Source organism: Athene noctua, chromosome 1, assembly GCF_965140245.1.
Source record: "Athene noctua chromosome 1, bAthNoc1.hap1.1, whole genome shotgun sequence".
Lineage (NCBI taxonomy): Eukaryota > Metazoa > Chordata > Aves > Strigiformes > Strigidae > Athene > Athene noctua.
Window position 1 is genome coordinate 253602694 of NC_134037.1, and position 17390 is coordinate 253620083.

Below are 17390 nucleotides of genomic sequence, written 5' to 3' on the forward strand. Positions count from 1 at the left end.
TCATTCATTGATATCTTGATTACCTGGATCAAATGAGAGCCTGTAGAAGAGCACAGAGGTGGGAATGGAATCTGCCAAATGGCAGCAGCATTGCATAAGCTCTGAAACACCTGCCCCGCTTGGAAAACAAGGGAGTAACACAGGCACCCACTTCAATGATTGTATTTGTGTTGATTTCTGTGTGATTTAGTTACTCTCCAGTGTCCTGCAGCCCTCCCCTGGCACGTGTACAAGCAGGGAGAGACAGGCATGGTGCCAACAGTCTTTCCTCAGTCTCCTACTGGAAAACCATCTGTGCCAAGAAAAGCTTGAAAAAACAGAACTTCAGACAAGCCCTGAAGGGGATGAGTTTGAGATCTGAACCCATCATTCAGCATGCTCTGGCATTGCATCCAGCTTGCTTTAAATCTTTGAATGCCTTCAAGTTACTTCATAAAATAAAATGGTGAGTGCCAGTGTCGGTGCAGTGCTGTCTGTTTTCCCCTGCAGGACTGTCTCAGGACAGTTTCAGGAGTCGAGGTACACATCTGTTTTGCTTTCTGCTCTGGCAGATACTGCTTTATCTTGAGCTAGAAGAGGGAGATTTCTCTTCATGCCTCTGAAAAAACAAACTGTTTCACAGATAGTTTGAGTGCAGCATACACAGACTGTCTTGTGGTCAGGAAGCACACGTGCTGTTTCTGGATGTTGCCCTGGTACCTTGGGAGCTGTTCTTTCATCTTTTTTTCTTCTCTTGGTCACTCTCCATTGTTCATTCCTGTCTCCGGTACACAGGCGTATGCATGCACCCCTGCCGCCCCAGGCTCATCCCTTGTCTTTGTGTTTTTTTGTGGTTTTAGATTTAATAGTCCGTTCTTACTGTGGGTATGTATTTTTTGCCTGCCAAGCTTTAGCCTGGACTGAATTTTCAGTGCCAAAGTTTTAATGACAGTAGAATTACAATGAAAAGCAGTGACAGTCCCTCAGCTCTCCTGTTTGCATTACAAAACTGTAACATCAGGCTTTGGACTTCCTGGTGTGTGTCTCGGGGATCTGTTTCAAGACGTTTATAGTGATGATGTCTCACGGAGGGACTGTGTTGGGAACCCAGCAGTTTGAACGGGAGAAGTAACAATGAGACCGCACGCTGGATTGTAGGAAAAGTGTGTTTCCCATCTAGGTCATCATCATCTCAGAGGATGGGTGCTGCTACCCTCTGGTGACTGTTCAGCCTGTGGTGTGAGTTAGCAGCGACAGTCCAGGTCGTGGTGGGCTTGTGACACTGATGCAGCTGCACTGGAGAACAGAATTGTTTTTTCACACGAGATTCCTATTGCTGCACCTTCTTGCAGATGCCATGGGGTTGGTCTAGAGAGAGCAATACATAAATTTCGAGGAGCTCTGACACCAGTGACTTACTTTTATTTATTTATTTAGCGGTGCTTTTAGAAACTGAGTGAATTTCCATAAATACACTGGAAAGATAAATGTTTTGTATCCAAAGGAGTCTTGTCAGGAACAGCTGAGAAAATCACTTTTTAAGAAAACAGCTGAGCAAACGCATAATATCAATTCGTATGCTAGGTGTTGTGGTTTACTGCATTTATGCGCAAGATCATCTGTATAGATGGAGAATGGCAAGCTCTTTTACAGCCTCCCCTAGGAATCGAATTCACCGGTGACAGAAATTACGTGTTTGTTTTTCTTGTGTTTTCAGTAAACATTAGTTCCATTTTTTCATTGGACTGCCTGTTGCAAAAGTTGTCTTGATGCTGCTTCTTTATCTACAAAGAAAAGTAAGAGTTATTTATCCATCTGTTCATGGAGCAAAAGGACTTGCCTTTTTATTTATTTTTTTTAATTGAATTGCTGCATTCAGGGCAGATAGGATTGTACTGCAACATGTATGTGCCAAAAATACCATCACCTCATCTCTGTTTAACAGTGCAGAGATCATGGCTTTTTGTTTCTAATTCAGATTACTGGCTATATCCAAGCTCTCAGAATTGTGAAAATCATATTGAAATAGCTTTCTGCTTCGGCAGCCTTGCTCTCTCTGACTTTCTGGCAGCATTCAGTGCTGGCTTTCATTTTCCAAATGCTGTGAGTAGTTTTGAGACTCTCAAAGCTACATTTACAGTAAATGTGATGTTGCAGTAATGATGGGTCAATTCAGATTTAGGTCTGTAATTTGAAAGAAAAGCCACCACCCCTCACTAAAAGATAATGTTAAACTGACTTCAAACAGCATCTTAATAGTTCCATATTGTTATGTGTGTAATTAAAAGCTTTTACCCTTGAAAACAGGGTTGTTTTGATTTGCTAATCATAATTCCTTGCTACAGTCAAATAGACTGAGGTAAATTTTTATTATATTAAGAATTGGCCACATGCGGTAATGTGAAAATCCATTTTTCACAGAGCAAACAATTTTCTCTTAATGCTTTTCTTTGTTTTTAGGACACTCTGAAATCATGACAGATAGTGTCACCAAAACATGAAGATCTCAAATTTAGCATTGCAAGCATTATCTTCAGGTATGCATCAATTCTGCTCTTCAACTTCTGTTTAAAAGTAACAAGCTGGGTGACCCCAGAGCATTTGATAGTGCAGAAGCCAATTATTTGTGTGGCTGTTCATGCAGAGTCCTTGCATACTTAGGTTGCTCGTGTTTTGTTAGGGGGATGGTTTGTTCAAATTAAAAGTTTCTTTTTTAAGCAGGAGATAATAATTTCCTTTTTTTAGTGGTCACACACCAGTTGTGTTTTGGTACCAAAAGGAACTGTCCTGCAACTGGAGTATTTGCTTCACCATGGGGCCAATTTTGTGTTGCTGAAAGTGGGTTGGCTGGGGAGTTTTGGGGAGAGGGAGGGAGGATGTGACTGGGATTAGTGTTTTGTTAATCCTCTGGGCAGGCTTGCTCTTTAGGGTTCAGCTTTCTTAGTCAAATTGGCAAATCTCTGCTCTATCCATCTTTGTCACCCACACAAGTGATTACACAGAACATTTTGCTCCTGTAGAGCCTGTCAAATAATGAAGATTTTTTTTTTTTTTTAAACTATCATTTTACATTTAGTGTATAAAATGGAGTGTAATAATTATGCTTGAATGTGATGGAAATAGTGCTGGACAATCACTACTGCAGTTGCATAAAACCTGTTACAATCAGGCTTGCTTTTTTTTTTTTTTAAATGTTCCTTCCTCAGAGCCAGCTTTGCAAGGCATTAGGTGCTTAATGCATCTGACACAAACACAGGAGCAGGTTTAGCTTCTGTCTTGGCGTGGGAGTTGGGTGCAAACTGCTCTAAGTGCTCCTGTAAATCTTACCCAGGTAGCAGCCACCCAAAGGGATGAAGGTGTTCTTCAGAGAAGATACAAGGATTGTTATTTTTATCTCTTTACACCTCCCAAAACTGAAACACAAGGGCAAAAACAAGGGACAGAGTTGAATCTGGGTGGATGAAGAGGCTCCGTGCAAAACTGAGGTCTCTGGGGACTCCATCTAGAGCTCCGTGCGCAAGTATTCCTGTTTGAAAATCTGTCCCAAGCTCCTACTGAAATAGTTTCTTAAAATTCCCTTTTAGCTGAATTTCTAAGCGGGCCAAATCACCTTAGAAATTGGTGTACTTGCTGATGCTACTCTAGAATGACCAGACTTTAGAGCTGCAGGAAGGAAAATTCCTTATCCAAAATGTGGTATTTCACCTCAAGGTAAAATAAGTTATGGAGTAATGATAGAAAAAATAGCCTCAGACAAGTCTTGTCCTTTATTAAATAGTACCTAGGGTTTGTGTAACAGTATTACATGCGGTTAATTAAAAAAGCCCAGAACATTTTCATGGTTTCAAAGGTAGTAACATGTATGTGTTGATTAGACCCAACTTTAGTTAAGGGTACAAGTAAGAATGGTATTACTTCAGCCAATGTGTTGGTCCTGGTTCCCTGCACTGGCTGGGGCAGCACGTCGTTTCCTTCTGCTCTGTCAGGAGCTGCCGTCTCCTTGGGGTCACCACCAGCTCGGCCTCGGTGAAGCCGAAGCTGCGTGAGGTAAGGGAGGATTGAAGCCTCATGTCTAGGAGACCCTGCGCAGCCGCTCCTGGCAGCCCAGAGCTGCTCTGTCCATTCTGCTGGGACCATGGCCTGCGGCTTCGGCAGCACGGCAAGGAGCAAAACATTTCCACTGCTGGGAAGGGTGGTCTTTATCACGAGGCTGGGGTGTGCTCCTGTTTTAGTGACTGCTCAGTGCTTCCCTGCTGACCAGGCTTCCTCTTGCCCCTTGGGTTCCCACCACAGCCCCTTTCCATACTCAACTCTTCTTCCAGCCTCCTTACAGCAGCTCCAGCTGCAGTGCCCTAAAGCAATCATCCCAGTAGCAAAAACAAGTAACAAGCTGATAAATTTGTTGGGTTTAGTTCTTGACTCTGCTGGTATGCTCTGGTGATTGGGAACTACTGGTTTTGGGGCTTTTTAATGCTCAAATAACCTTAAGAGTATTGTCTGCTTAGGTGTCCTGTGTTCTTTTTCCCTACTGCTAGCAGGCAGTTTGAATATAGTGTGTCCTGGTTGTCTGCTGGTTTGTTTGGTTTTATTTTTAATGCCTCAGTAACATCCATGGCCCTAGGGGAAAATTTAAATGATAAAAATTAATTCTTGTCAGATTGGTTGTTTGAATTTCAAGATGTTTTGCTGTTCCAGCAATGTTACAGTGCTCAGTAGCAGGATCATGAGGCCAGGTTAATCCAAATTGGTTTACAAACACTTGTAATTTTGGATTTAGAGAAAAATTATTCAGCTTAACATGGCTAATACATTCATGCTGTAAGGTTGGTGATAATAACTTCTTTAGACGTCTAGACATGTGATTATACTAAGTACAGATAAGCAAAATCTTTTGTGCATGTGTTGCGTGTAGAAGGAGATGCAGAACTGCAGTACTCTGCAAGTGCTGGTGTAGCTGGAGTCAACGCTGCTGTTCCTGGCTTGCAGGAATAGCCGTGTGTGGTGTGGGGAGCTTTTAATTGCAAATTACTAATGGTCAGAGTTAATTTCATAAAAAAAGGAGACAGTGGATTGCCATAAATTCTGGTTGGAACGTTGTGATACGTTTTGAAGGATAGCAGTCCCCACAAGTTTCACTTAAAGCTGTCTGGTACAAAATTACCCAGTTTAACAACAGTTGTCTTAGTTAGGATGTTGGCAAATGCTTCAGCACTGGTATGAGCGACTTCAGCAAGTCCACTGATTTATGCTTTTAGGTTTTGAGGTTAGCTCTGCAAAAACAGTCAGAGTAACTTAACCCAGAAGGTAGAATGAAGAGCACTTTTGTATATAAAAAGCAATTTGGATGATGGGCAAGGAAGAATGTAATTGCTCTAGATGTCAAGCCAGGGTACTAAATTTGCGAGTTTTTGTTATGTTGAAGAATGACATCTTTAGGTTTGTCTTCAGTAGCTTGAACTTTTAAATGTTTTGTTCTGCTCAAAACCTTAGCTTTTCAGTGTCAAGTTAGAGCCCTGCAGTGTTAGAGAGAAGAGGTAGACTGTGAAATGGATGTTTCAAACCAATATACGAAGTCAACACTCATTTTTTGACTAGGCAATTGAGATTGTTCTTTCTAGCCAGCACATTCCTGCTTTAGGGGAGACTTTGTTATAGTGAACTTAAATAATCTCACCCCATACAATTTTATTATCAATTTTTAAATTGCATGATTCATAAGAGAGGTGGAGTTACAGTCTGGCTAGTGTCACACCGTTGTGGACTACAGATGTTCCACTTTTGCTAGTGTCTTAATTCCTTTTATTGCTATTCCTACAGATGTCCCCGTTGAGAAAGTTGGGGACTTTCCAGTAAAAACAGTAGTTGAATTAGTTTGGTGATCATGACCAGCCTTGGCAGATGCTTAGGCCAGGTTGAGCAGTTAACAGAAAGGGGAAGCAGCCTTAGGAGGATGCATACAGTCTGTAGCAGTGAGCACTCTCCTGTTCAGGGGAGACTGGGAATGGAAAGGACACTCTCAGCTTCTGTTTCAGGAGAAAAGGTGAGTTTCCACTTCTTCTGCAGAGTGAGGTTAGCTGGTCACAAAGGTTAGAGTCTGCACAAGATTGAAGTATGTGTGGGACATGACTTTCTCATTGACCTCTGACAGCAACTTGCTCTAAGATGTTTTAAATGGGCAGTGCTAACTAGGCTGTTAATTACACCCATCCCAATTCTATATTATTTCCTTCCTCTTTTCTCCTGAGTTCAGCCTTCCAGTGCACAAGCAGGGTGATTACTGGCCGAAGGAGGATGTAGCTCAGTAATGTGGGATAATTTATTCTCACAGGCTGTGTATGCCACAGGGAATGAGACCCTAATGTTGTAATCCAGACCCTGGCACTGACTTGCTGTACTTCATGTATCTGTTTTTTCTTTTCAGTAATTGCCAGCAGTCACCTGCCTTCCAGTGACGTCCACGGGTGGCCAGTAAGAGGCTTGGCAGCAGAAGGAGATAGCAGTGGCACTCTTACTCCATTTGCACAACATGGGCCATAGAATTTCGTCTTCTGCAACTGAGCACTAGTTTTTAAGTGCTGTTTCAAACCAGCATGAACATAGCAACATGTACAACACCCTGGACCTTTCCTGTGGGGGAGTGTTGTCTCTTGCAGCAACTGTCTAATACTGGCAGGCGTGTCCAGGCTCCTCACCGCAGCAGGAGCCTGGCAGCAACTTGCAGAGCTTCACTGCTTCCACTTTTATGGTTCAGTTAAGGCAAACCCTAAGGCTCATTTCTCTGAAAACTGTGGGCCAGTTTCTGTGCAAGGCCATCTCTGCCAGTAACAATGCCAAGTAACCCAATCTATTGGAAATGTTTTTGGAGATTGATGCCAGATTCCCAAACTGGAAAGCATCAGCTTGCAATTCAAGTGGTGCTGACATTTGCGGGAAGGCTTTCTGTACTAAGCCGTCAGATGTTAGCTAGCTAGTGTATGTAATTAACTTGGTATAATTTTGCTTCAGAATGAAATATTCATTCAAAAGAGACTTAAAAAAACATCCTGATGTTTTTAATGTCTGAGTAGCAAGTGATGCTGTGTAGAGCAAGGCATACATTTATTGTTGGAGAGACTGGTTTCATGGCAACTCCTGTTTGTTACTATGGTACACAGAAAGTCCCAAAGGCTTTTACTGTCCATCACTTCTTGGGTCTTGTGAGTAATCTGGATACAAAACCCACTGATGTATATTAACAGTGGAGACAGAAAACAGTATGAAAATAGTGTAGCCTGAAGTGCTCTGTTTGTCTAATTATCTCAAAGGGCAAATGTAAAACTTAATTTTGCATCGTAGTTTTTCTAGAGTTTGGTAGTAAAGCTTGTGAGCAGAGCAGGAGGAGAGGGAACAGAAATGGAAGGGGTAAAACTAAGATTTCTTTTGCCCCTGAGGCAGTTCAGGAGTTAGAGAAGTGATAAACAACAAAACCAAACCAGAAGCCCGTAGCTTGCAGATGGAATACCAAAGACTCTATCCTGAATCAATGAGTTGAGGATTTTCTGAGAAGAAACAGTTACGAAAATTTAGAAACGAAGTAGGTATTGTGTGTAGTTGCTTCATCCAATTCCTATTTACCTCCCCATTATGGAGTTCACTGACCACTTCTGTTCTCTCTAAATGTGCTGCTACGTATTTTGATTCTCATGCTGCAGCTTGCAGAAGGGATGAGTTCTTTCTCAGACGAACTTCATTGTTTCCTCTTTTGAAAATCATCCCAGGCACCAAAATTGCCCTTTTGTGCTTATCAAAACTGAAATGAAGTGTTTGCTTCAGAAGGCAGGTTGAATTTGCAAAATTCATGATCAGAAGGAACAACTACTTGAAAGATGTGTGTGCATGGGATGCAGAATCAGTGAATACAGCTGAACACTGAGATCCTGTCATGCTTTTTTTTTTTTTTTTTTTTTTTTTTAGATTATATCCAGGAAGGACCATGTAAAGACAGAAATACTGACACATTGATTTGCTATTAGTTTCCCAGTACCACATGGTTGCTCAATTCACTTCTGTAAATTCAAATTAGTAGAGTTATTCCACATTTTACCCTAATTGATGCAATATCTCACCAACCTAATTAGCTAGATGAGAATCGGAACAGGCAGGCTGCTGCTGTTATGAGAAAGGAGGAACACTCCGTTGTAGTTGCACATCATCTGTAGCTGATGATTCTTGTTTTGTACATGAGCATTTTAGTTTGGTTTTGCTTCTGTGGTGGGGCTGACAAATAAGGTTGAGGGCTAACTCTAAGAGAAAACATCACACTTTCAGTGAAAACCTCTTTTTTTTTTTTTTTAAAAAAAAGCAGTCATAAGACAACTTGTAGCATTGACCAGAGATGACAGAAACATCAAGAGAAAATCATGTCTGTGATGAACTGAGTGAGATTTGCAGCTTTGCTTGTTGACACATGCTCCTCACCTACAGCAGCAAGCTAAAATCACCTTTATATTTTGATATAAAGAAGAGAGAGAAAAGAGGCTGTTGCATTAACCCACTACTTTCTATAATACATTTTATTCTGAGGATGTCAGAGTGATGGAAAAGCATCAGTTCATAGTTTACTTTCAATTCAACTCAGTATTTGACATCAGTAATTGTTACCCTCCATATCTGTGTTGAGATGCATCTGGCCTGTATCCAGATATTGTGCTGTTGCAGAAATGGGGGTTGTGGCGAAGAGGAATGTAGCCAAACAGGTGGCATCCTCCCTCCCCCCCCCAGTCAGTGAATTACACAGCTGTAGACAGCTTAGAGGCAAAAAAAAAAATTTAGGGTATGGAAATATTAAGTACCTACTAATTCTCCTGATTTCAGAAAGGCTTTCATGTCATGCAGTGGCTTTGTTAATCTCACTTTATAGGTACTTCTGCTTTTAAAAATTGGTCTAGTAGATGCTTCAGAGCACCTACCTTATTAATGACTGCTTGTCTACACCAGTGATTTGTAAGCAGGCTGGTTATCACTTGGGATCTTTTTCTTATAAAAATGACAGCTGTAGTAAGAGTAAGAGCACTGAGTCATGTTATGATTTAGACTTTGTTCTACGGCAGCAGGACCAGAAGGATAAGTTAAGCAGCTCTTTCCCCACATTTCTTCCTGTTAGAATACCCTTTATTCCAGTACCTGGTGTGGATGATAAACGCCTAATGCTTTTCCTTACGGCAGGGTGTGTGCTTGCCCTTCCTTGTTCTCCAGGTTTGTGGGGAGCTGCAGACCTTTAGCAGGGAGCCTGCTGCTGTTACAAGCAGGGGCAGCTGGTACTCTGATGCAAGATTAATTCATATTATTTTCATTAAGTCTTTAGCTGTGTTATCTTCTTTGCCTTGGAGGATAAAATGTATGGTGCTGGGCTTTGTTTCTGGCTTAACAGAGTGCAAGTTCAGTGCTCTTGGACAAATAAACACACCATGATGAACTGCTATAGTTTTTATGGGGAAAGTGTTACTGATGAGCTGAGCAAGTGCGCTGCGATTCCGTTTCCTTAAAAGAAACTTCATAGATAGTGGTGCCAGTTAAATAAAAGATTTACCAAGTGGAGCTGCAGATAGTTTTAATAACTGGAATATGTGTAGCTCTCGCTCAGAAGAATTGTTTTTTTCCTTCTCTTGCAGTTTCTTGCACAGCCAGCCACTTGAAAGAGAAGGAATTCTTCAACCCCTTGTTTCAGAAGACCTTGGACTATTTTCTGCTGTTCAACTCCTTTCCTCCCCCATTTCTGTGAACAAGATCCTGAGAGGAGGATGAGGCAGCTAAGAGGAAAACCCAAAAAAGAGACCTCCAAAGATAAAAAGGAGAGAAAACAGGCAATGCAAGAGGCCCGGCAACAAATCACCACCGTGGTGCTTCCCACGCTGGCTGTTGTAGTACTGCTGATTGTTGTATTTGTTTATGTAGCGACTCGTCCAAATACAACTGAATGATGCAGCTTTGCAGACTTCATAGCTTTGAGGTATTAATAATTTTATCAAGAGCCGAAAGGAACTCTCTGCTACCCCTTTACTACTCTACAAAGGAACTTGCTGGTATTTTTAGTCTTTCTCTTTGTTAGGGTCCCGCAGATTCTATCTAGGAATGTAACATAAAACGTATTAGTGAATGTGCCAGTACGTTTTATGGTGCAGTTCATGTGCCTTTCAGACTTTTAAAATGGTGTTTTTCTTAAATCTGTTTGAAGCTCTATATTGTAAAAGGAAATAGTGTTCTGCTATAAATTTGTAAAAAATCAGCTTTCAGCTTTTATCACTGTTACGGATAACGCTGCTCCCATGAGCTCTTGTATGCCTATTTCAGAACTTCCAAAGAAGTACATTTCTTCTTTGTACTTAATGTCATATGAAGTGCTTTGATTCAGAAAGGATATATTTATTTTTTGCATAAAAGAGAGAAGTCTTACTTGGAATCTTCAAATTATTTTGCAAAAAATGTGACTTATTGTGAAAGCCTACACTGTATAATAATTTTTTCATTAATCACTATATAGTTCACTCAGAAAGAATTTCTTTTTGCTATGAGATGCCAACATGCAAAGTGAATACTTCAGGATCTGCCAGAAGGAATCTTCCAGAACTTGGAAAGGGAGATTTTACCAGTTTATGGTGAAGTAACTAATAACAAACTACATAAACACAGATAGTTGTTTATCTGAATGTTAAATATTTAAATCTGTATAAGTGGCAATAAAAAGATGATTTTGGATACAGTCTTTGGTTTGTTTGGTTTTTTTTTTAAGGAAAGAAAAGTAACATTAGTGTAACTTAGGTCTCTGATCTACTTGCTGAAGTGAGATGCTGTCCTGTGACATGCCCCTCTTCCAATCACTTAAAGGAAGCTGTGAGCACAACTCAGGCAGTTTTATTCTAGGAAATGAAGCTATAAATTCAGATCAAAATGCTTCAATAATCCTGTGTTCTTTTACAGCCATTTCTCATCCAAATATTTTAAGGTACTCAGTAAGCATTAACCTTCAGAAGACTTTAGGGAAGGAATTGTAGAACTCTTGACTGCTGCTTAAATATGGACCAAGCAGGGAAGAATGTGATGCTGCAGTGCACTGAGGCGTAGCAGGAGATATTTCTGTGGCAAAAGTCAAAGACCCCTCCAGTCTTTAATTCACGTGCTGTCTTTTGACACAGAGATAGTCCCAGTGAAGTCACAGGATCAGAATGGTTGGGTTGGAAGGGACCTTAAAGATCATCTAGTTCTAACCCCCCTGCCATGGTTGAGATGCTGGGGTTTCAACCCCAAGCCCCAAATTAAGGTTGACATATGGGTGATTCCCACTGCCCTTCACAAAGAGGGGATGAGTTTGCCTTCAGGCTTCCCTCCAGGGTGCGGCCGGCCTGGCAGACAGGGTAAATGAGCCCCAGGTGTCTGCATTCAGTAGGCAAAGGTCAGGTGTCCCACTGAGGGATAAAAGCTGGGAGCACTTGCAGGCAGGGGCAGTGTCTGTGTGTGAGGTGGGTGCCCTGTGCAGAGTTCCCTGTTGGGGAAGGACCTCCTGCCTCCCTGGGACTGGGCTCCAGTCAGGTCTGGCTTTTGTAAGTGTGGGCTGTGTAGAGATTCAGTGTGTGGTTTCTTTGGTCTTAAGTGTATGGTTTGTTGTCTCCCATCCCTTCTATAGGAAACTGCATTTCCCCGTTTATTCCACCCATTGTTGGTCATGTGGTGTTGTTGTTGGAGTCAGTGGGATAGATGTCAATTATGTATAATCTGACTGTTTGTACCCGCAGTGCTCACCCATGTACTGACCCTTTTGTATCAAATACAATTTGGTTATGGGTTCATCTTTATGCTGGCTGTGTCCTTTATGCTAGGCCTAATAATTGGCAAAACACATGGGCAGGGACACCTTCCACTAGCCCAGGTTGCCCAAAGCCCCATCCAGCCTGGCCTTGAACACTGCCAGGGAGGGGGCAGCCACAGCTTCTCTGGGCAACCTGTGCCAGTGTCTCACCACCCTCACAGGGAAGAATTTCTTCCTTACATCTAATCTAAATCTACCCTCCTTCAGTTTAAAGCCATTACCTCTTGTCCTATCCCTACGTGCCTTTATAAAAAGTCCCTCTCAGGCTTTCACTGTGTATTTCAATTCCCTGAGATGTGAAGTTTTACTGAGTGCTAATTGAGAGGAAAATAGTGTTACGCATCCTGAATTGTTCCTTATGCAGAAGCTAGAATTGATCTCACAGTTTGACTCTTAAAAAACAGTAAATATTTTCTCTAGTAAGCAGTGAAGTTGGATTCTGACATTTTCTACCAAATTCCCTTTTACTGGTATTGGATGTGAGAATGTGCATTTGGAAAAATGTTATGAATGCTCTGTAGACAGAAACTGTCAAAAATCACTGGGAAGTAATTGGGAAGTAAATTACTGGCAGTTGCCCAAATGTCAAATCCTGTGAACTTCTCAGCTGAAGGTGTGTCTCTGTTGTTTTTACTGTATGTATTATTCCAACTGTCAGTTGCCTTCAAAAATGTTTTAGAAATGGGGTTTCAAACCTTCTCCCAAAATACAGTAGCTTGTGGGCAAAATGGAATGATTTATTGCAAGCATTCTACCAGAAAACCCATGCTGAGATACTTCTGCAGTGTCTTCTGATACAGTTTCCAAGAGTGCTCATTATCAGGTGAAGTAATTAAAAATCTATCCTTGGATTCTGATAAATCAAGTTACAGAAGCAACTTTTGAAAACCAATTTTTCAAAGCATAAACCAAATCCGAGTCAAATACTTAAAGATCAAGGTTTGAATCGAGTTTTATAAATGTCTTCGAATTACTAAAAAAATAAAGGAATCTTGTCAAGTATTCTTGCAGTGGGTAAGTACCCACGTGTGTTACATGTGGCCCCAGCTCCCTAAAACCAAGTGAGAGAAGCCAGCGAGACTGCCCATGGTCTGAAGGCAGAGCTCAGCGAAATTGTCTCTCAGTCTTCTGTTTCAATCCATCTACAAGAAAATGCTTGTTCATTCACATCCTGATGTTCAGTAAACGGCATTTTAAAATACATACAGCAGAGGAAATGCACCGTTCTTTCTTCAGACTAGTTATGTTTGGCGCCTGGATGTTCGTGTACGGGTTTGAATGCTCCCGTAGCTCTGTGCTGTAGATGTGAACTACAGCCTGTGCTTTGAGCCTCTGCGTCACAGAGGCGTTTCTTACCAGGGGAGGTAGTTTCAGTTCACATGCCATACACCAGCAAAGTCCTGCCATCCATGTCCCAGCTCCCATCACTATGGATGGAGCCGTTAGCTGATGCTGCCTTCTGTGCACCACCTCTATCTGGTTGAAAATGGAGTGCTAACACGGGATACTGAGGACCAGGGCTTCTGTAGGATTTCTTGCTCTATCTGGGACTGTACAAGGCTTCATACCTAGTAAAGTAAATCCTACATCTGTCGCAGGAAATTCAGTGGCAGGATGGTTCAGGACTGTTCTCTGCACACAAACATGTTCTTGTAAGCTAACTGGGCAAGGATGTTCTTGATTAATCTGTTTCAAAGCCCCTAGCAGTGTGGTTATGAGTAGAGGAACAAACCGATTGGTTTGTTGGTTTAGGAAGGGACACTGGAACACAGCGTATCAGTGTCTTGGGGCACTGCTCAACCAACTAGTGGAAATTTAGGCGCGATACATGAAATTGCAGCCTCTATGGATTTGAGAGTGCCCATCTGATTAAATAGTAACTCGGACACAGTGAACTTTTGAGATCTGACCCTGCAGCGAGGAAGAAAACACCACACAGTTGCTACATTTGTTTGGCCAATTCAGATGAGCTCTGCTATGCACAATCTTTAACCTAGCATTTTTTCAGCAGACTGCTGTGTCTGAGAAGAAAAAAACCTTTGCTAGCACAAGGCAGTTGGTGTAAAACCTAGTGGATAGCTATTTTGCACAGAATTAAATGGGAAGTGATTGTGAATGACACAATTTGCTGTTGCAGGCTGTAAAGCCAGATAGGAATGCAATGCCATCCTCCATATGATACAGGCTAAGAACCTTCCCCCAGTGCCGTCTGCCTCCTTCCAGCCAGTTGGTCTCTGGGAGACCCAGGGGCAGAAAGCTGCAGGACATACCTAAGCTGGCTGTGTAAATAAAACTTGGATGACTGGCATGACATACCATAGATGTAAAATCACCTGGGGGTCATCTCATTAGACAGCTCTGTTGATTACTTCTTTCTCATTCCCACTGGTGGCGTTTTGTCTAGTTTTGAATTATTAAGTGGTGGTGGGCTTGATTCTGTGCACTGTCGTACCCCCATTAAATCAGGAATTATAACCAGTTTCACTACAATAAAACCAGAACAGTGAGACTGGGGGGTTAGGTGCTTTCTGTCGTATCTCTGATCACAGCACAGATTTATTAGCCTTTGACTGGGTAAGCTAAAGCCATTGACTAGGTCTACCCCTTGGAAAAGTAAGAAGGCTTTGCCTGTAATTTTTCATAATGTTTGTCCATTTTGTTTTCATTTGGCACTGTATGTTGCTGCTGTTGTTTGCATGGTTCACAGTACCCACTGTCCGACACTCTCCCATTCTCATACTCTTAAATTTCCCATACAAAAAAGGAGAAAAAAATGGTAGGAAGAAAATGCACTAAATATCCAACATTCCTATGAGCCATTTTTAAATGTTTCTGTTCAGTTACTGTCATTTCACAGACAGCCCCATCAGAGTAAGTTTTGGGAAGTGAGCTGGACAGCTATGGTCTGGCAGCTATTATACCACCAACTATTTCAAAATTGTATCTTGATGAAACATGGTGGCAACTGTGTACATGACCTCTGGTTTTCCTTCAACAAAAAAAAGCTGGTGGCAGCCTGAACCATTGTTCTCTTTATTTAAAACAAGTCTTTCAACTGGGAGCCAAAAAAATGCTTTTTGGTAAAGCTTTGAAAAATCATAAAAGAAGTCCAGCAGCTTACAAGAATTTTCCATTGCCCAGCTATTCACAAAGTAGAACAGAAATTTTCTGTGTGTTTTGGGTAATCTGTAGCTCCTGAACATTGCACCTTGTCCTGTCAAATGAACTTATGATTAATAATTCATTTTTTTCATTTTTATTGGTGCTTTCAGACATTTAGACTTGGACCCTTCTGATTATTCCTTTTCTGACAATATGCATACATCTCCAATCCCTCTTCGTAACGTATATAATTTCTCAGTCTTTATTATTTCTGCTGTCCACCATTCTTTAAAAAATTTTCCAAATGACTTGAAATGTGGTACATGTTATATAAACTACTTTTGATGATAACATCAGGAATATGTATCCTCCTTCAGAAATCTCTCACCAGTTCAATTACGTTTCTACCTTTTAATACAGTGAAAGTATTTGGAAGCAGTGGTGTGGCTCCATCTATATTCTGGCAGCAATGGGCTCTAAATTGGGGATGGCCAGATGAGCAACTTTTGCTATTTTGGCTAGCAAGAAAAGGATGACCTTTCAGGTAAGTATGTGTTAAACAAATGGTGCTTTGAGCCATATCGTCTCAGTACATTTGTGGCATAATATGCTCCGAGCAGGAAATCACAGTGAGCAAGTAGGCTGTTCACACACAGGTACTTTGCAGTTTTCAGTGCTTTTCACAGGGAGTTTATTATATGGCATTAACACAAAAGCCAGGCTGAAACCAACTTGGTTACTTCATTAGCCAAAGTTAGCTTGGCTAGATCTTAAAGAGGCTTAGAAAAAAATATTTGTATTTTGATAATTTCATTCATTCATTCTGTATCATCTCACAGAGCTGTATCATGAGAAGGATCCTCAGGTCTGGACTGGGGTCAGACATACAAGTTTCTTTGAAGATCTGGAGCATGCTGTCTTGTATGCTTAAATCTTGCAGTGGCAAAAGAATCTGGCTAACTGGCTAATATCCCATATTTTTTTATCTTGCCCTTTTGAAAGACAACATTTTGCTGTCTTTTTGCTTCTACAGATCTTTCCCAGCTTAAAATTTACTTTGTTTCTAGAGATTCCTAAACTTCTTGATTAGTTCTTTTAAAACTCCCAGATGCATCTCCCCTTAAGTCGACACACATATATTTAGTTTGTTCAGATGTCCTTCCACCATCTTTTTATTCAGTCCTCGTTCCTCCAGCTGAGTGTAGTAATTTTCCTGAATTTTCCTGTAAAAGGTTCTTTGATGTCCTCATTTTCATTACTCATTTTATTGCAAACCGAGCCAAACTGGTATTTAAAATCTTGGTATTTTGTGTAAGTGTGATGTAGTATATTTTGTCTTAATGGAAATATAGCTTCCAAAAACAATTTACATTTTTGCTGTGGTCTTGAATATTAATGAGACTTCTTTTACTCACAAACTGGAGCTGTTTGACAGTCTGGTATTATTTTTATCCAGATTCTTCCAGGAAGTTGGCAACATTATATGCTGGAAAGCGGTTCTTCAGTATCTCTTTCACTGAAATTGGTGGTTCATCAACACTGTCTGTAATTTCTGTTTCGCTTGCACAGCAACAGAATTCAGTATGAATTGCAAATAAAAGGAATCTCAACATTATGCATTTTTTCAGCACATGCAGTTGAATTAACTCCGCTCAGTTTTATAATGTTTTCCTATGTTGTAGAAAAATACAAAGAATTTAGGCCCTTACCTAAGATTGATCACAAGTTGTCTGAAGTTAAAGGTTTCTACCCTGTTCCAATGTAGTCAAACAACAAGCCAACATAGTGTCAAAACATCAATACCAAAACAGATGCTTTGGAAGACAGGATTTAAAAATCATAAAGTGTTAATGTAAAGCATATAAAGCACTTGGGATGAGGCTCTGCCCCAGGTGAAGTCTATAGGTCTGGTAAAAGGGGCAATATGGGGGGCTTCAAAATACGTGCTTTGTCTATTCATGTTCCTCTCAACGGACCCGCATGGCTCAGAGCGTAAGACAGAAAGAGCTCAAACTTCTCGGTCAAGAGTCCCAAGGGCTATTTCTATAACCAAGAATAACCAGAGCATAGATAAGCTCTTTATGCTAGGAGCTATGACATAGCTAAAGGCCCCTATTATTCTGTGCAATCTAGAGAATTTCTCTTGGCTGATTATATTTTCAAGGGAATAATTTCACTTATTAGCCCTCTGTACATCACAGAATTCAAAGTATCTTACTTAATTTACAATGCTGCAACAGGGTCTCTGCTGCACACAATTTAACTATGCAAAACCAACCTGTATCTTTTAGTATATGTATAGAGTATGATATTTTGTAATATAGTCAAGCTACAGTATACCTAAATCTGTAAGATAATGATTATCTTATTGAAACTTTGGTGTTAAAAATACATGCTATTGGCAATGTGCCTAAATACATTAAGCAGCTTGTTGCAAATTTTAGCTCTAAGAAACTCACGGATGATT

At 40.9% G+C, this 17390-nt stretch overlaps 1 protein-coding gene across 2 annotated transcripts in view; it reads left to right on the plus strand.

Moving 5' to 3' along the window:
* SMCO4 (single-pass membrane protein with coiled-coil domains 4) overlaps positions 1–10717 on the plus strand; it is a 30398-nt gene extending 19681 nt beyond the window's left edge. The window contains exons 1-2 of one of the 2 annotated variants that reach the window (XM_074932520.1): positions 2495–2516; positions 9630–10717. In XM_074932520.1, coding sequence (XP_074788621.1) covers positions 9759–9938 — 180 coding nt within the window. In that variant the 5' untranslated portion in view covers positions 2495–2516; positions 9630–9758 and the 3' untranslated portion in view covers positions 9939–10717. Of the gene's footprint in view, positions 1–2494; positions 2517–9629 lie in introns of those variants that run through there. The other variant, XM_074932512.1, reaches the window with a different exon arrangement.
* Positions 10718–17390: the final 6673 nt, after the last annotated feature.